The sequence below is a fragment of the Agrilus planipennis genome, unplaced genomic scaffold (assembly GCF_000699045.2).
Source record: "Agrilus planipennis isolate EAB-ADULT unplaced genomic scaffold, Apla_2.0 scaffold48, whole genome shotgun sequence".
Lineage (NCBI taxonomy): Eukaryota > Metazoa > Arthropoda > Insecta > Coleoptera > Buprestidae > Agrilus > Agrilus planipennis.
In genome coordinates this window covers 886,211-910,610 of record NW_020438937.1, presented here as the reverse complement: position 1 = coordinate 910,610, position 24,400 = coordinate 886,211, and the positions used below count along the sequence as shown (strand labels likewise).

Below are 24,400 nucleotides of genomic sequence, written 5' to 3'. Positions count from 1 at the left end.
TTCGCATATAAGCATGCATCAGGTATGCAAATTTAATGAGAAAGTCATAGATTCATGCATATTAATGAAAAAAAAATAATCGACGTGTCTACCGAATAATACTAAAAGTGAAGATAGTAGTAATGAAAGTAATGGATATGGAAATGATACGTTTTGGTTTACAAATATTAAAATAATTGATGGATTGACAAAAAAGACGCTCATAAATTGGGCTATAATGATAGTAAACCTCCTTGTTTATACATATTTGTAACAATCAAAATTTAAAATTTATAACATTAAATAATCAATGTTTATCTATTGTGCCCTTTTGAATCAAAAATAGACCGTCTATTATGCAAACCTTAGAACTAAACATTAATTTGTTGCTAGGAGAACTTAGCTCCAACATTATTATTAGTTCTCCAAGAAAAATTATTCAATTAAGGCAACTTTCGAATACTTGAATACCCAAAAAATTGATTAGTCATTAAAAGGAAAAAATCTAACAATAAATATAATTACTGACTACAATTATTTTTTATAATAAAGAGGCATTTTTGCCAATCAATCAAAAACCTGTTGGATTATCTTCATCCACAAATCAAAAACGGCGATGTTGTTTTAATGTTTAACTTAACTCATCATAAGCGATTGTTATTCATTGTGCATACATATGTATGTCTGTTGGTAAATCTGTGTAAATGGGTCAATTTTGGCCACTGCCTACACTCATTCGCATACGGCACTCGATGAACAAGTACAGACAACATGCGGCAGGTCTTCATTATCATCACAATCTTCATCGGAAGAACACGTCCTGTCACTCGTGGCTGATGACCATCATCGCTCTTCGCAACACCACGTAACAGACAACCAGCCTACAGTTAGTCCATATACTCCCCGAAGCAGAAAGCATAAAAGAAAACGTTACACCACTAATTAGCAACGAGGAGTTTGTTCGTTTTTCGAAAGGAACGCAAACCGACTCCAGTTGCTTTGAAAGAGAGGAAATCCGACAGTGCAGGACATCATTACCAAGACTGTGGGCGAGACCGAACATTTAACATTCCGCAGTTCATCGATCGCATGATCGAAGTTAGGAAGTGATCAGTGTTGAAGGTGCGTTTGATGATAAGTGTCCTTACCGTGTGAACGTGGAGAACTCGTTGAAGACGTGCACCAGGTGACTAGGTAGCCAAAATCGGAGCGAGTCACAGTGTCATCGCCAATGGTACCGCCGAAGTTGTACAAGAGGGTCAAGAGGCCCTCAAATTTATCAATGAGACGAGGGCCAAGGCCGCGAGTCAGAAAAAAAAGGGGTAAGTCACATTGATATTAGATACGGAAAATAATAATTCCATCGCATTAGATGTATCCTAAATTTGTTCTAAGGAAATGCTAAGTTAAGGAGTTCAGACATCAAGTGAACTTCAACGTCTGAATCCGTGTTGTACAGAACCTTTCTTAAATGACAATACGTATTTTTCATTTCACTCATCAGTATATATTCACATAAAAGAAGGAATGAAGTGAAAACAACTCTAATATAAATAGGTACTTCTCATTTTTTGAAAAAAACTGATTAAATGTGTTTTTGTCATAAGATTGTAGGACGTAATTTAATGCTAAATAAAAAATATTTACATTTGTTCTCAAAAAGTTTTAGGTACCAAAGGCCATCGATTTTTAAATTTTTACAAGCAAGCCTTTACTAGACCTTTACGTGCAATGAATATTAAACGTCCTTATTAGTGAATTTTCTGAATGAATATGAATATTTATTTCTTCATAAATAACATTCTTTTTAAATATTAATTTCATCATGGATGTTTTCCTTTGCTAAATATACTTTGTTATTAGTAGCATTTTCTGCATAACCAAAAGGGCCACATGATTTACAATATACACATATACTCAAAAGCCTAATTTAAATTTCAATAAGTCTGTTAATTTATTATTAAAAGTAACAAAGCTGTGTGACGGTTACATAATATAAAAATTTGAAAAACATTAACGTAAAGTAATTCCCAATTTCTCCGCTCCTTGTTTGAATTGATACAAACTTCCGTAAATATATAAATATCAAATGTTTCAAAAGCAAAAATTTAAAAAATTAAAAACTTTTCTGCAAAATTTGAACCCCAAAAGCACTTTCATGCTAAATTACTGTAATTAATGCATCAAGGATTAATCAAATGTGTCTCATTTCTAATCTGAAGGACAATTACACAAAACACTTACAGTACTTTTAAAGGTACTTTTTATTAAGTAGTCATCTACGTAAATGCCCAAAGTCGATTGCTCTAGCAATTATATACAAATGAAGTTTCTTCATCCCTTAACGTGCACAACTTATTATTTCGTATTTCATGAAATTAGTATTTAACTGTGAAGAGGACGCTTCTATAATTACTACGACTGCAAAACATTAAAATTAATTACTATTTGGACGTACTTTAACTGTTGTGATATTCGTTTTATCAACACCAATTAGTAAGATTAGTAGAGCAAAACCATAAGCTTGTATGCCAAAAGGCTGCACGTCTGAGAAGTTGAGCCAATAATAATATTGGGTTTTGAGTAATGCATTGCGTTACTTTACATACATAATAATTTATTATAACAACACTACTCATAATAATAATACAAATATCTAAAAAAAAATTTAATTATATCTTAAATCAAATTAAAATTGTTGAATGCATTTTGATAAAGCTTTAAACACATATATCTTAGTAGCTTAGTTTTAATTTAGAAAACAAATTACAAGATAAAACAATAAAATAATAACTGAATAGCAAAAATTTTTTTACAATTTTGGAGGGTTATCAAAGTTTTAAAAACATCAACGTCGTTTAAGGGTAAGTCTATTTTAATTTATTTAATTATTGCTAGAACCTTAAAAACCTAAAGTATATGTAAAAGTTCATGTTATTATTTTAATATGGGGTGCTTCTACTAAAAGGCATTGGAAACACGGTAAATAGAAATAAGTAGAAACAAGTACAACAATAACAGCATGAACAATTTGAGTATTTTTAAATGAACTGGGTCACATAAATGGAACATAGATAGAAACTACGTAGTTAAAACATACATAGGTACCTCCTGCGAAGTTAAAACCCAGAAATACTGTAATTTGCAAGAGTATTTCAAAGATAAATAAGCTTTTCTGAAAGGATGACCATAAAAATAAATTGTAAAATTGAGGTATGTACTGTAGCTACATAGAATAAATTACCATTTCAAAAAAGGACAGACAAGCAAAATGTATAAATGGAAGGGTCATTAGCAGTTGCGTGCATGTCAATCAGGTGTGTTTTCCGAGTTTTACGCAAATATCAGAAAGTTGAAATATAATTTATCTTAATTAGAATATATTGGAAAGCAGCATTTTTGCTTAGTTTTTTGAAAATAAGAATCTTTAAAGCCTTTTCATCAAATAAGGAAAATTATACAGAGATTAATGAGGAAGAATATTATTTCTAGGTGTGAAACAGTGCAATTGGTAATAAGAATATTATTATATGACACTTTTCACTAAAAAAGTCTAAGATGGGAAAATCTTAAAACTTCACACTTTACTTAGTGGGGATTTTGTTTACATATACGAATATTAAAGAGCAATCAAATATATTTTCGATTGACCACGACAAATGGTCCCAGAATCATACCGGCGTCCTCTCGAATGCTAAGCAATGGTCTATACTAGACCATGTCAACGCACAGCCTAAACCCGGGATTTCTAGAGCAGGGGTGGAGAACCTAGAACCTCAAAGCCTCAATAAATTTCTTTTGCGGCCTTCAAAAAAGCTAGAGATAATTGAAAAATTAATAGAATTAGGTAAATAACGCCCTGCCATTTGTTGATCATAATAAGAATTACGGTGTTGACTGATTGGTGGTTTTCCATGACATTTCGAATTTAAAAACGGACACAGACACACGAGTGACGAGGGTTCCGTTTTTCATTCGTACGTATAGAACCCTAAAAAGGTTACTCAGTTCTAGTCTGAAGACTTGAAATTTTACATAGATGTTCCTTAGACAACATAAGCGAATACCAAGAAAGAATTTTTTAAAATTCAACCCCTGAAATGGTGAAAAAGGGGTTCAATGTTTGATCTATCAATCAAGCACTAACCGCAGAGTCAGAAAGCTTGAAAATTTGCATAAACATTCCTTATACAATAGTATTATCCACTGTAAAATGAGTTTTCAAAATACCACCTCTAAAGGGGGTTTACGATGTAATCGAATTAATCCTTATATTTGGGACAATAACTGTTTCAAACAAAATTACATCAGGAAGCGAAAATGGACTTTTTCATGATGAGGGTAACCATTAGAACAGTATATACCTTTTTAATCCTAACCATTTTGGATGAAAATGTAAAACAGCTTAGTTTAATGGGTACACAGACTACAGCATTGATCCACAGCAAAGCGACCTTTGAGATACCATATATTTTATACAATGTTATTATTAATTTCCCTCGCCGATACTTCTATATTAATGAAACGCATAAAACAATGGATCGTTATGATTCATTATCGCGAACTTCGTCTTTAAACTATTAATTAGATTTTGGAATACGTTATGACAAGTACGTGACACCCTAATCGAATACTGATCAATAAATCGTTGAACAGACGATAATGCTAATGAGCATTTGAATGTCACTTACGTTTTCATTATTTGTCTGCTGAACATTGATAAAGGTGTTCTTCTAATGAGCGAGAATAAAAAAATACCAGTGCTACTTCTAACGACCATGTGTTAAATCAGTAGAAAACAAAATAAAAATGAACAATATCGCAAAATAAAACAGATTTGTGAGAATTCTTTTTGGTGGTTACAGTTACAATATGAAGTTTCTAAAAAAGGTATTACATATAAAGGCTCGTAAAAAAGAAGAAGAACAATATTGCTGTCAGATACCAAGAGCTAGAATAAGATACAGATACGGGTAAGTTGTCTCATACAAGTTAAATAAAAAGTTTACAAATAAACCATTGCGATATAACGTAATAAACTTATATTCTTTAAAAAGTATGAATTAATTAAAAAATCCACATTGTGNATGCCGTGTACAGTCCACTTGAAAGGGAAAATTTTCTGGAATTTCCGGCAGATAATGTGGTTAAACCTACTCAAAAATTTTATCGCATTTTCCAGAATTTTCGAACCCCTGTTACGATCAAGTAAACACTCGGACAGAACACGTAACTATATCGATGTTCATATCTAAAAGTAAAAAACAATCTTATCATTAATTTTAATTTATATTCCGTTTCCTTCGGCTTTTTTCATCACACATTGCAAGATACTTACAACATTCACTAATATTTTGTTAAAATGACAACATTATCCAGTTTTTTTCTACTACTGTGTATTATTGCTGCGGAGGTAAATAGTAATAAGTTTTATTTTAATATAATGTGAATAAAATTAAATTGAACGTCATTAGGGTCAAATATTTCGAAGGCGATATGGACCTCCCCCAGTAGATGTTCCCATCGGTAGAGCTAGTTCACCCGTCTGGGGTAATATAACTCAAAGGGTTGATCATTTCAATCCTGCGGATAAAAGAACTTGGTCAATGGTAAGCACGAAAGTATAATTTATAATCTAAATTGTACGTATTAATAATAATAACTGAAACGATATTTACTGAATTTTTGATGGTTCAATACTATCTCTTCTACGACCATATGGGTCTAATTCAATTTCTTCTATTATTCTATTAAAATAAGTTCCATAATGCTAAATATACAACTAAATAAGTCAATACATAAATAACAAATGAACAAACGAATAAATATTTGAATAAACAGATATTTGGTCATCTTATTTAAAGTTACTACTTTTTTTGAGTAGGAGCATGTTAGGCTTTTGTTACCTGTAATTAACTTGAAGGCTGTGAATTATATCAGAAATTGTAAAAGACGTGAACTTGAAATATGCAAATGTTAAAATTATCTAGTATAAATAATTAATGTGATGGGCTTAAAAATAGAGGATAGATGGGTACTTATTATCTAATTACTTACCCAAGGACATCATTACGCCTATAGTAGCTATGGCAGAATCCAGAGCTTACTACGATCCAACTATGAATTCCCATTCTTCAGAAATTGGTAATTGTCATAATAATTGGTAATTGTCTTCGGGGTTGGTGAGATCGAAAGAGGAGGTCTCCCCTACTACTGTACCATAAAAAGTTCGTGGCGGTCTCACCCCCAAAAAAAGTTATGGGGGTTAGATGGGGGTGGGGGTAGGGTGATCAAAAGAGGGTAAGTAAACCCCATAAAAAATTTGCAGCAGTCTCACCCCCATAAAAAGTTATGGGGGTTGAAAGTTGATTATTTCGACAATTTTCATACACTGTAATTCAAATAAAAAAAAACAAAACCCGATAACCTGACCTAACCTATTGATAAAGATATTTAAATGATGTTTTGTATAACTTTCCCAATATTTTTATGTATTTTTCCATTAGCTTTACCTTTGAATATTGTTTAAGAATGACTATATAAATATTTACATGCCTAGAAATGTATAAAAATTGGCATATTTATTAACTTTGAACCCCTATAACTTTTTAAGGGGGTGAGACCGCCACGAACTTTTTATGGTACAGTGATGGGGGAGACCTCCTCTTTTGGTCCCCCCCATCCTCACCCCCGAAGGGGGTGGGGGCCATCTTCTAGACCTTTACCGACTAATTCTATTGAAAACACACCAAACGTATCTACCTACAGGTTTCAAGAGAAATATATATTGTCTATCCATGGTGTAATAAATCGAATGTTGGGATTCCGTAATTGTTCACTGCAACCGATCTGACCCCCCTGACTATTTGTATCTCTTAAATAAAAGTTTTCAACTTTTAACAATCCGCTATTTATGAACGATCTTTCTGTTCTTTAATGGTAGTTTTCAAACCATCGAACATCACGACTTTTGAGCTCCTAAAATGAAACTTTTCAAGCTATCCAATTTCCTGATAAAATTTATAGTTTCTCTTCTTCACATAACAAAAAGAAAAGTTTAAAAGTTACATCCGCTAAATTCACAGCGACTTGTAACAGTAATTTAAAATATTAGTTTATACCTTTTGTAAGAGATATCCATCTAAAAATATGACAAGAGTTGCCCTATTTTTACTCTACAATGTTTATTTTTATACGATACTACAACTACTTCTAGGGTTTTCATGATGCTTATCAATCTAAATTAATCAGGCAACGTTAGAACTGAGTCGATTCCGGTCTAGTACGTTTTTATTTCGGAATTAATGAAAAAACGACTAATTCATCTTATTTCGGATAAGATCAAACAATTAATTTTGATGAAAAGTATCTTAAACAAAGCAAAATCACAACTGTTCAATTAATTAATCATGTCGGGCAGGTAAAGCAAAAACGTAATTTGTCTTCTTAAATAACAACGCTACTTATAAATTCTCTATGTAGGTACCTCTACAGTAAGCGAAAAGCACAATTTAAGTATTGTAAAAGTAAAATTCGCCTTCCATTTTCTTCTTTAAGACGACCGTTACCTATGTAGGTACCTATGCACATTAATCGTAAAAAAGCCGTTATCTCAATTTCGTCTTCCCAATTAACGATATTAAAAACAAACTCATTTCGGTAACTTTAAACAGAATACTAATTACGAAATACTTCAATTAGATACTTCACAGTAATGGAATTTCAGATTAAGATATTCTTCAATTATTTATAGTGTACTGAAAATTGTAAACAACTGAAAATCTAAAACTATTTAGAAAATAAATTACCTACTAGACGAGATTAGGTAAAACCGTATTATAAAATGTAAACGATTAAAATATCTTTGTGAAAAAATAAGCACTCAGAAGGTTTTACAGACACAAGCTTTTTGTACGGTTTCTCATATATCATTTCCTGTCAGTAATTTTTCACCCTCATGGAAAAAGTATTGCTTAACATAATAACAAAAGTAAGAGAAATATGCGTCTGAATCTGAATAAATAATATATAAAAGATACATACAATACCTAAAATTTCAATAAGGGTCTCAAAAATATATAAAAATTGGGAAATTTTTAATATCTGCGAAACAAATTCAAAAAATTGAAAATAAGTAAAGGAAATATTTAACTCAATGAAAACCCAAAAATTTATTTTCGAAATATCTTCCGACTACACAGTGTAGACCCTGTGATCATTCATCAGGCACAAAGAATTATATTCCATATATAAACAATACAAATTACCATGGTTCTAACCATGTTAGATATCAAGGATCTACAAAATATGATTGAATTCAAATATATAAAAATTAAATAAGAAGCAGTAACTCTATTATCCTTAAACTTGAATTTTATAAACTTTGCATTCAATTGCAGATATGTAGCTCGAAAATCATAATATTACTAAACACTCTTATGTAATTTCTCTTCGGTGATGTTACTAATGGTGTTTTACCTACCCGACGAAGAATAACTCGGGAAAATACCTGACTGTATCAATCTGTTAGATTTTATAAATTCTACCATAAAAATAATTATCAGATTGTTAGAAATATCTAGAAAAATTTCGGCAAAAATCTAGGGTATTAAAAAATTATGTTAACAGTGAGCAACAGTCGCGCATCATTTGCAAGAGCGACCTGCCGCTGTAAAGTTTTATTCTTGGAGAAGTAATAAAAATCTTCTTGTTAATGTTTAGAAGAATTCTTTTCGTATATCTAAATATAACATAGTTGGTATCTGAAGCAATTTTCTAGTAACCTACAAACATTGGTTTGTTTGCATAGGTCTACGTAATTTTAATTATATTGATAGGCTACTCAATATGAAACCGTCTCTTCTGCAAGTGGCTTCCAATCATATCATTAACCAAACGGACAGTTGTGTATTTTGTATTCGGATCTAGTGCCTCTGGTAGAAACCGAATTCGAAATTCTGTTTGCACAAGTCTGGGTCAAAACTAAACAGACGGAATACAAATGGCAAAAATTTAAAGAAGAAAGAACTACCAATCAACAACATTCAAGTTGTAGCATATCAAATTAAAGATTAACTAATAAAAAGCAGAAAACTTTTAAACATGCTCTAAAATAAAGTGAATCACTTTTTGAATTAAATTTTACCATTACTGATAATCTCAAACCTCTCGTAGATTAGTGGTAGGGCAATGGTGCTTAAAGTCAGAAATCCGGGTTCGATCCCCGGCGAGAGCATGAAAATAGCAACAATTTGTCTGTATTATTTTAAGGTTATCTGTAGTGGTAAAAATTAATTTATTTTAATATATATTAAAAACTCTACAAAGATTCTTCTACAATTCTCAGTGCTCTACAAATTGATGTTATTTAATCATTCAGAAAAGGCCTTAAATTGAGTAAACTTTAATTATTAACAAAAAGAAACATTCAAATAAACTTGAAACGTCATCGTCACCCTAGGGACTGTCCACAAATTACGTAACTGAAATTAAGGGAAGCAAGGAATCTAACCGGACGTTACATGGGAAAGGGAGAAGATGAAAGTTTACGCAATTAGAAATTAAAAAGACTCTTTTGTTAGTCAAAAACTTCGGTCAGGTAAGTCACTCTGTGTGGGTACTTTTTCCTTCGGGTCACATTTTAGCCGTTTTGATCGTGTAGTTTGTTAAATTAATTGCCCTAAACAGTCGACCTGAAACTATATACGTACGTCTGAAGATACATTAACAACATCAGGAGAGGCCCAAAATCAAGCATTCATATAAATCCGCAACTTCGCTGAGACAGGGTTCATAAACGTTCAAGAACCACAGTACTCTGGGCATGGCATCACGTCGGTTAGCTCATCATTCTTACGGTTCTCCCGGCCATATCTTTGTATAATATCTGACTTTTTTATTGTATTACAAGTTGCGTACGATGCAAATTGAACGTGTTTTACAATGACAATGCGTACGCCACATGTTCCACCAACCGCAAATTACTTTCATTATACGTAGATGATACAATGTTGTACGAATTTATATATAAGTACTGTTCGTTTCCCCGGATCTACGCATTGTCCTTTATCCAATAAGTCTAATAATTGCTTACAAGTACATACAAGTTCGTTAAAATTCCGACTTGAAAGCTTTTTTTATTTATTTATAATGTATTATCAAACGGTAAGCAGAATTATCAGCGTCGTCGAACAATTTACATCGACAAATGCCCGATTAAAATTATAAACATCAAACCATATCGTACACAATATAGCAGATTATTATCGGTTAATAGATTTTTCAGTTCAAAAACTCATTTCCATCCTGAGGCAATGTTCGCAATTCTTTCAAAATAGAGCATAATTAATAACTTTATGGTATACAAATGTTAAAGACTTGGGAGGAACTGTATAATATGCTCACTGTATCTAAATGTGTGTCAATTATACATAGCGGACAGCCATTATCTAATTACAAAACGTATAAATTTCATTAATGGTTCATTAGCTCAAATTAAGAAGAAATAACTTACATTTTTCTACAGACGTTAAGTATAACCAGCTTTTTACATATTTATAACATTGTGCAATTAGTTTTACCTAATTTTAATAAATGTTATTTAATAATTACCATTTTTATTATCACAATTTAACTTATTTAAGAGTTATAGTAAAAGATAATTAAGGATAACGATAAATATGAAATTTGAACATCCTAGCTAATAATAATTAGTTTGCTACCATTTCACGCCTTAACTACTTACTCGACCGATAATCAAAAAATTTTGTACACACTTTGTCAAGGGTGCAGGAAAGTACTTTTAATCCAGAAAACAAAATACTGTTCCCGAGGGATGGAATAATTAGTTTTATGTGGTCGTCGTTGAACTTTGACACGTATTTAGGACATAAACGCGAACGAAGCCTGAATATCAAAATTGAACGACGAAAATTTTTTAGTATAATCCATACTTATTTGTTTAAATTATATTTTTAATTATTTTGCTGAGAAAATATCCTTTTTTAAATTAGCGATATTTACTAATTTTCGGTAACTAATTTCTTCCTTAATTACAAAAGCTTCGCATCTACACATAACCATCAAATAAACTGCACTTTAATTTATTAATTTTCCGGACGAAGCGTAAAATTCATTACATAGGTAAGTATAAGTTTCCGGCACCAAATTAGCATGGTTGATTTATGTCGAAGAATATTCTACGCAACGCCCATTTTCTGCTTTCGGCATCGATTATTACTTCATATCTATCTACCGTTGTCTTCAAAGTAATTATACAACATGCAATAAGATTACGCGAGTGTGAAATTGCAACGGTTCCTACACATTTTTACTTTTCAGTATTCATCGTAACACTATCGACTTCCAATTGATATGTAAAATTGTCAACTTTGTGGTCAATTTAACAAAAGGATCCCTCTAGATCCTCACGGAAAATAGCTCTCTGTCGAACTCTTTGATACTTTAGATTCTAGTAGTTTTCGACGTGAATAAATCAAAAGTATCAAAGTCGTAAAAACTCATCTTTTTGAGAAATGGTCTTTTAAAGTTGCATTCTTCCGTAAGGACTTCCAAGGAACAATTATACTTATTATTCGTGTTAAATACGTATTATACCCGTATACGAGGGTGGATTGATAAGTTTCCGGCCTAACCAAGAGATGACGCCACTAGGCCTACCTTGAGGTGACATTCTATAGTACCATCCTTGGATAGCTTGTAGCTATAGTTTCAGCCCGATCTCCTTGCTAGTGTAGGTTTGACAGCACGCTGAACAAGACGCCTCTGTGGTTTTCGTAAAAATGGAAAAGCAGGAAAATCGTGCTGTCATCAAATACTTTTATTTGAAGGGGTTAACGCCGAAGGAAATTAAAAAAGAGATGGACTCAACACTGGGGACATCCTCCCCGTCATATTCAACCGTTAAGCAGTGGGTTTCCGAGTTTAAAAAGGGTCGTGTGAGCACCTCTGATGGGCCTCGCTCAGGACGCCCCGTTGAGGTCACAACTCCAGATATGATCGAAAAAATTCATCAAATAGTGCTGGGAGACCGCAGATTGAAAGTGCGTGAGATAGCTGAGACCTGTAAGATGTCATATGAACGTGTGCAACATATTTTGCACCAACATTTGCATATGGAAAAGCTCTGTGCAAGATGGGTGCCGCGTTTGCTAACAGTCGACCAAAAATTGATTCGAAAAAACATTTCTACCGCAAATTTGTCATTGTATAAGCGTAATCCAAGCGAATTTTTGCGTCGATTCGTAACCGTTGACGAAACGTGGGTCCACCACTACACTCCTGAAACCAAAGAACAGTCTAAACAGTGGATTGGACCAGGGGAACCAACTCCAAAGAAGGCAAAAACAATTTTTTCGGCGAACAAGGTTATGGCTACTGTTTTTTGGGATGCAAGAGGTATTATATACATTGATTACCTTGCAAAGGGTAATACTATCACTGGTCAATACTACGCAGACTTATTGCAACGTTTGAGCCACGAGGTGAAAATTAAACGACCTCATCTGGCGAAGAAAAAAATCTTGTTTCATCACGATAACGCACCAGCGCACACGTCAATCGTTGCGACGGCTAAAATCAACGATCTAAAGTTTGAATTGATGCCGCACCCTCCTTACTCTCCAGACCTAGCCCCGAGTGACTATTTTCTGTTCCCTAATCTCAAAAAATGGCTTGGCGGTAAGAGATTTGCGGACAATGAAGAAGTAATCGAAGCTGTAAATGGTTATTTTGAGGAGCTTGACGAATCAGTCTATAGAGATGGCATTAATAGACTGGAACACCGCTATGAGAAATGTATCAGCCTTGGAGGAGATTATGTTGAGAAATAAAAAAAAAAAATTTTTAAAAACCTTGTTTTTCTTGGTCAGGCCGGAAACTTATCAATCCACCCTCGTATTGTGCATATTGTGAATATGTCATGATTTTAAAAGTGGTAATAAACTCTACTCAATTTTCATTAGGATCTAGCGGGATCTTTTTCGTAAAATGGAATTTTCTACATCATCATAAGGACTTCAACCCAAACATTCTTCCTATACCTTCAGCCAATTTTCGCATTTATCGAAAGCAAATTCAACCTACATATGTATCTATTCGAGAACAGTAATCTAATTTAGATGTGCCTCTCCCCCTTTTAACTCCTGTTTCTCCTCCTAGTAGATCTCTAACAGTAAGTAGTCCTTCATATCTGAGAAGGTGTCCTAGCAGCCTATGCTGCTATTTCTTATGTACACCATGGAAAAACATAGTTAAGGAAATAGTTCGAACATTCGAATAATTAATTAAAAGATAGTAACAGATAATAGATACATTTCTTTAACTTCAATACCAAAATTCACCTGGAGAAATTACACCTGGCATTATTTTTTTCCAGCAATAATTTCCTTTATAATTACGAATATCAAATTATTTATTGTAGCAAGCCATGCTGTCGTTCCTTTATATTTAAGTTACAAAACATTTAATAAGTAGGTAGTCTACATATATGTACCTACCTATGTAATAGTTGCAGTAAGTTTATTAATAATAATATTAATAATCTTGTGTACAAAGGAACATGTATGAATTGCTATCTACTACACCATTGCAAAAGTTATACGTACACAGTTGCTTTGAACTCTAAAACTTGCAGTTTGGGTGCTTTACCTGAGCTAAACTTACTTATTTTAGCTAATTCCAAGCAGCTCTTCTTTCGTGAAAGTTTTCAACGGTAATTAGCTGAAACATTCGAAAGTAACTTACCTACCCTTACCCATTACGTATATCAAACCCATTAAAATCATAGCGATCTGAAAATGCCGTTGTAACTCAGTCAGCTAATAAACTTTGTAGCGATTTCCAAAATTTTAAAATACAATCTTATCAAATTGCTATACAATATCCTTCATGTGCTAATCCACAAATAAAAATAATTTTGTTTTATTAACCGTTATCACTTTATTAGGATTGTTATGATAGAGAAAGAGAAATTCCGATTGATAAGTGGGACATTACAAATTATAAATGATTGAATAAATGGGTGTAACTTTTAGATTAACGAAAAAGATAATGTTATTCTTCTTGGAATTGAAGAGCAGTACATATTGTATTTCTCGCACCTGACAGATCGGTCGACGACATCCCGTTGCTTGATCGGTTATGCTAATAAGGCTTAACCCAAAATTCCTACATGGGTACATGCGTATCGTGTGTTGTACGCGTTATTCATTTGCAGCACTTCAATAACAAACGTACCTACAAGTTAAGCATGTCTGTAAACAGTCAGATAGCAAAGACAGATGCTGCGTCCCATTTTCTTCGAATAAGTAATGTAATGTTTAATTTTTGCGCATTAATGCGGTTTCTCGACGCTAAATTCACTGTATAAACTACAAGGTGGTCGCAAAAGACAAGTCTAACCCATATTTTTCAAATACTGATTCATCACTGACCTCAATAGGATGGAAAATCTTAGCATTTCTCATCATCTGCCTCACTTAACTCCTGCTTCTGCTTCTAATCGGTCTCGATCTCCTAATAATCCATCGGATAATGCCTAGTTCCCTCCCATTTACCTGTTTTTAATTAGAGTTAAAATTTTCGGTATGTCGAATTCCCTCCTAAGTGTACATCAATTGCCTCCCTACGGCGGCGGATGACCTTGAGTGCTAATTGCCACCATAAAGTCATGAAAAGTTGTTTAAATAATACAGCCTCACATCATATATTATTCACATATTATAGACACCACAATAATTTTCAATGTGAAATTTATGTTAACATATCTTATTTTAAAAAATTATTAACAAGACAAACTAAAACTAATAAAGTTTTTCTAGATGATTGCACCAAAAAGCTAGACGCACACGAATTTCCAAACATTGAATTTGTTAATGTAGTGGGAAACCATTTTAAAATTAAATAAATAAACATTTCATAACTGATATGTGTTTTCTTTCTGAAATTATTTTATCTTTAATTTACTGAAGACTAAAGTGCACTACGAGGGTGGATTGATAAGTTTCCGGCCTGACCAAGAAAAACAAGGTTTTTAAAAATTTTTTTTTTTTATTTCTCAACATAATCTCCTCCAAGGCTGATACATTTCTCATAGCGGTGTTCCAGTCTATTAATGCCATCTCTATAGACTGATTCGTCAAGCTCCTCAAAATAACCATTTACAGCTTCGATTACTTCTTCATTGTCCGCAAATCTCTTACCGCCAAGCCATTTTTTGAGATTAGGGAACAGAAAATAGTCACTCGGGGCTAGGTCTGGAGAGTAAGGAGGGTGCGGCATCAATTCAAACTTTGTGCGTAGTATTGACCAGTGATAGTATTACCTCTTGCATCCCAAAAAACAGTAGCCATAACCTTGTTCGCCGAAAAAATTGTTTTTGCCTTCTTTGGAGTTGGTTCCCCTGGTCCAATCCACTGTTTAGACTGTTCTTTGGTTTCAGGAGTGTAGTGGTGGACCCACGTTTCGTCAACGGTTACGAATCGACGCAAAAATTCGCTTGGATTACGCTTATACAATGACAAATTTGCGGTAGAAATGTTTTTTCGAATCAATTTTTGGTCGACTGTTAGCAAACGCGGCACCCATCTTGCACAGAGCTTTTCCATATGCAAATGTTGGTGCAAAATATGTTGCACACGTTCATATGACATCTTACAGGTCTCAGCTATCTCACGCACTTTCAATCTGCGGTCTCCCAGCACTATTTGATGAATTTTTTCGATCATATCTGGAGTTGTGACCTCAACGGGGCGTCCTGAGCGAGGCCCATCAGAGGTGTTCACACGACCCTTTTTAAACTCGGAAACCCACTGCTTAACGGTTGAATATGACGGGGAGGATGTCCCCAGTGTTGAGTCCATCTCTTTTTTAATTTCCTTCGGCGTTAACCCCTTCAAATAAAAGTATTTGATGACAGCACGATTTTCCTGCTTTTCCATTTTTACGAAAACCACAGAGGCGTCTTGTTCAGCGTGCTGTCAAACCTACACTAGCAAGGAGATCGGGCTGAAACTATAGCTACAAGCTATCCAAGGATGGTACTATAGAATGTCACCTCAAGGTAGGCCTAGTGGCGTCATCTCTTGGTTAGGCCGGAAACTTATCAATCCACCCTCGTATAAATACATATTTATTTTCAATAAAAAAAATGGGTAAGTAATCGTTAACTTAATTATCGGAGCTTATATGAACTGGAGAGAACTCGGCTAGTACCCCGGAGGGAATTCGACTATCTATATTTTAACCGAAACTACCTGCGGGAGGGAATTCGACATCACCGAATCCATCACGCCTAATTCATATAACTTCCATAATGCCCTATGTTCTACTCTTACTTCCTCATTTTCTTCTCTTAGTACCAAAGCTATTACAACTTAGCGCATACAATACTTACTTTTTTTTAAGTAGGCCATTAAAAATTTAAAAAAATACACTTAGATTTCTTTGCAAGAAACATCATTTGTAGTATGAAAAATTAGGGGCAAATTATCTTGAGGGGTAATTCTGATCATCAAATTATTAGCTCTTTCTTGGCCTTCAAATGAGCCCGAAAGTCAAACTCGTAATCTAAGTCACCAGCTAATGCATAAAACTATTGTCAAAACATTTTTCCCAGATAATAAAAACGAATTAAGATATTTCAAACTTTTTTGATACAATTTGTGCTTACATTATCTTTATGAAATCTCCGCTCTCAGTCTGCTATCGGTTTTCTTAGAAATATAACCCCCTGTTCCGCGAACATGTTACCGTAAAATTTATCCACATTTTGGATAATGTTAAAATCCGGTGCCCACCTCTTCAGATATTACCTTTATTAATAGCACTTTCCTTTGTTATCTTCCTTTTTAATGTATTTTTGCTGTTGTATTCTATTGGCAATGTCGCAGAGTTCATGTATTATTCCAAGCTTTTCCCTAATCCCTATGGAAATTCCCCTTTTTGTATATTTTTGCCTGCTTTCGAGTAGAATTAATATTAAGGCAAGACCCTTTGGGGCAACACATGCGTCACGTTATATTATGTCAGAATACGTCTATACGTTACATTTTGGCGACCTAGTGAGAAAAACTTAACCAAACAAACTGCAGCAATTAGAACGAGCACGAATTTTCTTCTAAAGGATTGTACAGGTCTGACGAAGGAAGCTGGCGAGCGGTCGCGCAGGTACTTGCCCATTTATGAGCTATTTGGGTAAGTCACTTGGAACCGATACACAAATAAGCTTTCAGTAGGCGTAAATTATAGTATTAATGCAGACAGGACAGTAGCGTACTAGAAAATAATGTAAAAACATGACTTATCAAAAAGAAAAAATTAACCTATTACTTTCGTTTTATAGTTAGTTTTCACATTCACTGTCATCATGGGAATCACTCTCACCAACATCAACAATTAGTTCTTCTGTTTTTGTCTGTCTATTACTTGCTCACTGATCCCTATTTTTAAATATTTAATCTACGCCCCTGATGGGAATACTGAAGAATGAGGGCTGCAATCTTTATACCTAAAGCTGCCTACTTTTGCCACCGCGCATCCACGCCATTTTAAAATTTCCCCCAGCTTCCAGCGTCAGGCCTGTATTTAATTTTAAGTTACAATAATTCAGGTAGACTTTAAAGTCATTTCAAAGCAATGGTACAGTCAGTTCAAAATCTCATGAACCCTTGTCTTGGATTGTTCAGTCATCACCGTTCGTTTATTGATTTCTACATTTCTATCTCTTAAAAGCATTAGCCTTTGCTGTTTACTGTTTTACTAGAGCCCCATCCCTGATACCTCTGGAGACATGGTTAGCAGTCGAGTAATTGTTTTCGTAATCTACAATACCAATGCAGGGTCTGTCTCTTGCGCATAAGACTCATGACATTTGAAACTAGCTATAACACACACGTGTTGTTGCTCAATAAATCCTTTAATCTGGGGCGAAAAGTTGGTTGTTTTTTAAAACAAAAAATATTTTCACCCCTTATTTGGCACGTATTATTTTGTTGACACCACTCAGAGGAAGAATTATGGGATGTAGACTAAAAACAATTCAATTTTAACAGAGTTAAATGTATTCAGTTCACATTAAAATGGATGAGCACAGATACCTAGAAAATAAAATAGACATCAATTCTGTACTTAACTGAGTTTTTTAAATTTCATCAGAAGTAATATTTTCACTATAAATTAATTGACTAACAAATGATGATCACAAAAGTGATAGGTCTTTATTGAAGTATTCAATTACGTTTAACAACAGACCGTAATGACCCAAATTCAATACCCACATATGCTCTGAGAAGAGATAATAATTAATTCGGAGCACAGGTATTTATCATATGTTGCCATTCAGTAATCAATAACAATCCTCATACAAATTAGGTAACGCGAGGGTAACATAATAGTGAATTATTGCAATTTCTGAATAATCGATAGAGGGTAATCGCCTCGGGTTCATAATATTTACAGATATGTACCAATTAGCGGTAAATTCTACTATTTAATCTGCTATGAAGACTATTGGGAATAATAATTTTGGCTTTTGTCAAGAAAAAATTTATGTGAAAATTCATTCTCCTATTATACCAACTATAAATTACCTCAAGTTCATCATCATCATAAGGTCGTCAGTCCTAAGACCGGTTGGACAAGCACCTCCAGTCCGTCCTATCCTGAGCTTATTTTCGCATTTCCCTACAACTAGAACATCCCACATCCTTAACTATTTGCCAACAGTAATCTAATATAGGTCTAATGAGATAAAAATTTGTTGTTGTCGTTACACCCTCGCCGGGAATCGAACCCGGAACCTTCGGCTTTACTCTGACCACTAAAGAATTTTCACAATAATATTTGACATAACCACCATTAGGTAAGTATCAAAGTGTTTAATATATATATATAGTGTTAATCATAAATTTTGAGCTAATAGTTATGTCCCTTAAGATACAGATCAGGGTATTTAACAAAAAAAAAGAATGATATGTAGAGATGATAATCCATATAGAAGATTCTTGTGAATGAAATACACCTAATTGAACTTTGGTTTTATATTTGATGATAAAAATGAAGAATAAATGAGAAATAAAACCTGACGACAGTTTAAAACTTTACCTGAAACGAATGGAGCTGAAATTGTTGTAATAACGACTACTTGCTAAATGAAGGAACAATTCTGAAAATTTAACAAAACTTGAAACTGTCGTAATGCGAAAACTCAGGGACTTTTTTCAAGAAAACTTTTATACTTTCACAATAACCTTCGCCTGGGTTCCGCTCAACAAGCACAAAAACTGTTTTTGATATTAATGTACGAAGTATTTGATCATCGTTGAGACCTGGATAATACGGAGGATGACCAAACATTTCGCAGTATCTATTGGTATAAATTCTTAATTCTTTTGGTAAGCATTTAATCAAAGATAACACACCTTAGGAATCACAAAATAAAATCAAATTGGCAAAGAATGTTTTAAGTTTTTAGATTTTTAAAACAATTAGACAGAGTATGTACTCACCATTTTATTATACTTTTTTACTTCAAATGATTGCTAAGGATTTATATGTTCAAAAAGTAAGTATGTCGTGCCATATAATAGAGAAAGGGAGAAAAAAATAAGTACATATCTTGTATTTGTAAAAAATTCGGCTGTAAAACATATTTTCTAAAGCTCAATAAATCTGCAATTTTGACCTATTATAAGTATACATATGTATAATTACTTCATTTCACATGCATCAAATTCTTCAGCCATTTTTAAAAGAGGTGAAAAATCTTTTATTTATTATATAGTTACACCGACGTTTCGCTTTATGGTGTGCTTTTTTCTTCCACTTGATGTATTTTTACAATTTTAAATTCTGAAGCTTCTTCACACGCTTTTCTAATGCGAGTAACGATAATACCTGAAATCATTACCAGTATAAATAAATTATGCGTTTCAATTACAGATAACAAATTCAATCATCCTACAAATTTAATAAACATTAATCCAATAAAAGCTTTAGGTTGCCTCGTTAATTCGCACAATATTAAATGAGTAATCACATCCAAATCCGGTCGGCACATTTACGAAATTTTAATGTTTGAAATACTGGCGGATTCGCCGGACATTCCAAATTCGCGCATATCCTTAAATAAATTTACAGTTTTATGAATAAACAAATAACTTTTCGCATTTCTCTATTCCAGACACATATTTTGCTATACAATATAAGTAATATTAATTCTTGTTATTATATACTAAGACCTTTTAAATACAATATCTACGGAGTACCCTAATTCTGATATTTAACACTGCTGAGATTATCAGTAAATAAAAAATCTAATTATCACACATTTTTTAACTCCGAAATTTCTTAGTAACACAACCACTGGCCCAGTGTTTTACAAATATCATATATGAAACTTGAAGATCTGAAAATGCATTCTATACTTTCAAAAGCCGATTTCATTAAGCGTTTATGAGCTTGAGATTACTTAAGCACAAGAACAAATCCTCTTAATTCTATTCAGAGTAAAGCAGCCCAAGTGGAAATGCATATTCCTTCGCAGTTCCCTTTCTATTAACAACCCAAAATTTCTCATTTTATGAAAATGACTTTAATATTTCTAACTTAATGTAGGTTATAAAAGTTTATGACCAAAATAGTCCATTCGCAGAAATGTTAAATAGACTTGAAGAGTGTGCCTTATTCGGAAGAAACCGTTGAAAATTAAAATAAGGTACTAGTAGTACTTACATATGTATACATATAGGCAAAAATCAATTCCATTACTTATTTTTACAACACAAAGTCGTTGCATTTCTTTTCGAATCATGAAAGATGCCTAAAAGTGTATAAAATATCGCAATTTTTATCTGCATGAAGACTTTTACACACTTATCTAATATAAAATGTACTCAACAAGCATTGGAAGTGCATGTAAGTGTGGAAATATTACAGTATGTTATCTAATGGCGAACTAACGAAGCGCATGTTAAAGTACCTAAACGAATAATATGAGCTAGAAATGTCGGCAGTATTAAATCTCTACAGCCCTTTATACGCTTTACATATATATTACTTTATAGTCCAAATGACGACTAGGAAAAACGGCAGCTTATTTTTAAGGGATGAAATCTTGAACATTTGACATTTAAGAAATATGGGGTTGTCATACCTTATATTGTTGTAAAAATCCGGCAAAGTTACTAAATAAGAAAAATTTCACTAAATTCCTCTACCTATGTGAGAATATACTTTGACATTTTGTTTTAAATTCATTAAAAATCAATTAAAATTAGTTACTCGGGGGTTTTAAGGGTTGCTGATACGAAATATGTAGTCGAGGTACCTTGATGATCGATTATTTGATAAATGATACTGATTATGTTTCTTCCAAAGATAACGCTTTAAATAAATGAAATTTTTTGAATACACTGTTTTTTTTATATATGTAATATTTGAAGCATATTGTTTAAAAATAATTGTTTTACAAAATCTTTCTAAACGGTTTGTATCTAAACCTTCACTGGACTTATTTCAATCATTACACTTCTAAGAGTGCATTTTTCTTATAGACCGATGCATTTTTGAAGTTGAATTGATCTCTTATCTTCACAAGTTTGTAGACCTTTTCATGAATCGAAGCATCTCAATCCAATTTACTGCACAAAAATTAGACGGTTTGACCTATTTTTGTGCTTTATTTCGTCAACTAGTAAATACATTTGCAAAAATGTAATTTTGCTGCTTATTTTTTTCCCAGGTAAGCAAGAAAAACTAAAAGTCATGTACAAAAAGCACTTAAGGGAAACGCTCTAAAAAATTTAAAAAGTTTACTTACTTATACAGACATGCTAGTAGCTTGCGTGATATCCTATTAAGATAGAATTTGCTGCTTAAAAAGCTTTTAACTGCCATCAGTTTTCCCCCCGTTTCTATCAAGCACCAACAATAAACGGAAAATTTTACACCGGAGGTCGGAAAAGAAAGCTTTTGTTACAACCGAATAAACCTTTCCATTCGATAAGACCAATATATGTACCCTATCTAAAATAATTACGCACTCGCGATAATTTCAAGAATAAGAGGTTATTTAAAAGTTCTAATATGAAGCCTATTTTCTTTCAAAAGGCTTTATAAAAATGAAAATTAATGAAAGCTAATGCAAATTTGTACTTCGATATGAACCATTTGTAATTCTTGCAAGAAAAGATGACCCAATAGACACTTTTCAATTTATGGATAATAATAAGAATATAAAAAAATCTTCCTGATAACACCTGAAATAATAAAGTTGTAATTAAAATTCGCATTCTTTTTACTGAGAAATATTGAAATTATGTCAAACTCAATGTAATATTTGAATTCAGCATGTTCTAATTAATCAAATTCGAGTCTTATAAGTTTAAAATTAAATAAAAAAATCGATTGTCTGTAAAGTCGGTTTACTGACGATAATTGAACGTGACAACGTCATAAAAAAATACTGATGGAATGGTTTCATTTTTCAAAAGAAGATTTTAATTTTATTCGTTTGATAGATATTTTGTATGCATATAGAGAAGGAGGTAAATGGAAATGTATTATTGTATAGCAGCTGTCCACGCGGACGCATCGCTCACTCAAGTAGAAGAGAGACAGATGCCGAACGCTGCCGAACGCGGAGGTCGATTGTGCCTCTTTGTCGCTCGTTTCGCGCTCTCACTTGCACTTCAAGCCTTTAATGGAACGCCTCAGAGCGAGGTAACGCCGCATGAGTCATGTTTTTTGGTGCGTCCATCGAATTATAAGACGTTGTCACGTCAAAAAATTCAATATTGTTCAACTGTAATATCACTGGAGGAAAAGCCAGCCCTTATATTTCAAACGTCTTATCTCAAAAAACACTTTTTCTTCTTTTATGGCCAGTAATCTCTTGGTGCAGTCGAAAATTTTACGGTAATACAAAAAAGTGTATGTCTCATAACAGCAAGTCTAGAAGATACAATATTTTCTGGGCTCAAAATTGACATTTTAAGGTAAAAGATTACAACATTAACGAAGAAATACGTTTAGAAACATTCACCATTTTTAACAGCTTTATATAAACGTATAAAAAGCACCTTCCTGAAACGGCCAACAACCGCTTTTATTTGTTGGATATAAACTAGGAAATTGAGCTATTTAGAACACAATGAAGCTTCTACTAGGTCTCGACTCGTTCTTGATGCCAAATGCCAACTTCTAGGTCAAAATGGATTTATGTATACAGAAACTAGCAAAACCTTTTGCTCAGTTTCCAGAACAACGAACAAAATCCCTGCACTGCATTGTTAGTTTAAAGCTTCTTATGGTTAAGAAGAACTCATTTAGGATACATGCTGACATTAACGTAGATTAATCATATTAAACGTTCCAGAGTGATATTAATTTACAGTTTACCACCAAATGAACATAATAAATAGAAGGTTCATGCTTTAAAATACATATTTGTTGACCGGAATTTATATCACTCTATTATAAGGGAATTTTAAAGCTTAATCTTAAGAGTATATAGGATTATGACCATGTCTGAGTTCGTGCAAACAGATATGAATGTAAGTAAAAATACTGTACTGAATTTTTGCATATTATATCTACATAATGCATGATTATTAGCCCCCAACCCAAGTGTCCATAAAATACCTACAGAGTCTCAAGAAAACCTACAACTAATTCGCATTGGAACATACGTATCTCTGTTCGAAGAAGTAAAGGGCAAGTACTTCTTCGGTTACTTAATTAAACTCAACTTCTACTTGAAAGTCAATAATATAACGATATTCAAATAATCACGATCACTGGAGGATCAAAATTCAGCGGTTCGTTCGGAATTCCGTTTTGGGTTCCGGTTCACGGAGTTAATTTTGCTAGTCCTCCGAGTCCGAACATGTTCCAGTTCCGATCAAACTTATTACAATCCTTCTCGAGAAATGTGGAATTTTTTACCTACTGACTAAATACGGAGTCGATTCAACAATCTTCGGAATTTACATTACAAAGATGTATGAAAAATACTATAAATTACAAAAAATTTTATGTTTTAAGTTCAGGAAAAAAAAAACAGTAATGTATTTATTTTGTCATTAAAATCATTCTTACCTAATTTTTTATAAAATTTATGTGAGAAAGAACAAAAAAACTGAACACGAAATCTGTAATTGATGTACATGTTACCGAAAATGTATGAAATGTAGGAAATATATACAATTCCGAGGCTCTTTAGGAAATGTATAAAATATTATGTTAATGATCCTTTAGTTCACACATATCCTGGGATATGTATACATTTTCTATGAATTGTACGAAATTCCGATATTGTTCTAGGAAATGTATAGATTTCCTAGGAAATGTATCTAATATAATTTATTTCACACATTTCCGGGCGATTTTAAGAATTATATAC

At 33.1% G+C, this 24,400-nt stretch overlaps 2 protein-coding genes and 1 long non-coding RNA gene across 3 annotated transcripts in view; 2 read left to right on the top strand and 1 right to left on the bottom strand.

Moving 5' to 3' along the window:
- LOC108732504 (calcium uniporter protein, mitochondrial) overlaps positions 1–24,400 on the bottom strand; it is a 135,837-nt gene that overhangs the window by 37,978 nt on the left and 73,459 nt on the right. The gene's annotated exons all lie outside the window — the stretch shown is intronic.
- Positions 4,702–24,400, top strand: part of LOC108732531 (protein javelin) — an 82,525-nt gene continuing 62,826 nt past the window's right edge. Inside the window, exon 1 of the mRNA XM_018463399.1 lies at positions 4,702–4,952. Coding sequence (XP_018318901.1) covers positions 4,852–4,952 — 101 coding nt within the window. The 5' untranslated portion in view covers positions 4,702–4,851. The remainder of the gene's footprint in view (positions 4,953–24,400) is intronic.
- On the top strand, positions 5,189–5,654 carry LOC112904404. The gene is made up of 2 exons (XR_003231081.1): positions 5,189–5,392; positions 5,454–5,654. It is a non-coding gene; the product is annotated as an uncharacterized LOC112904404 (long non-coding RNA).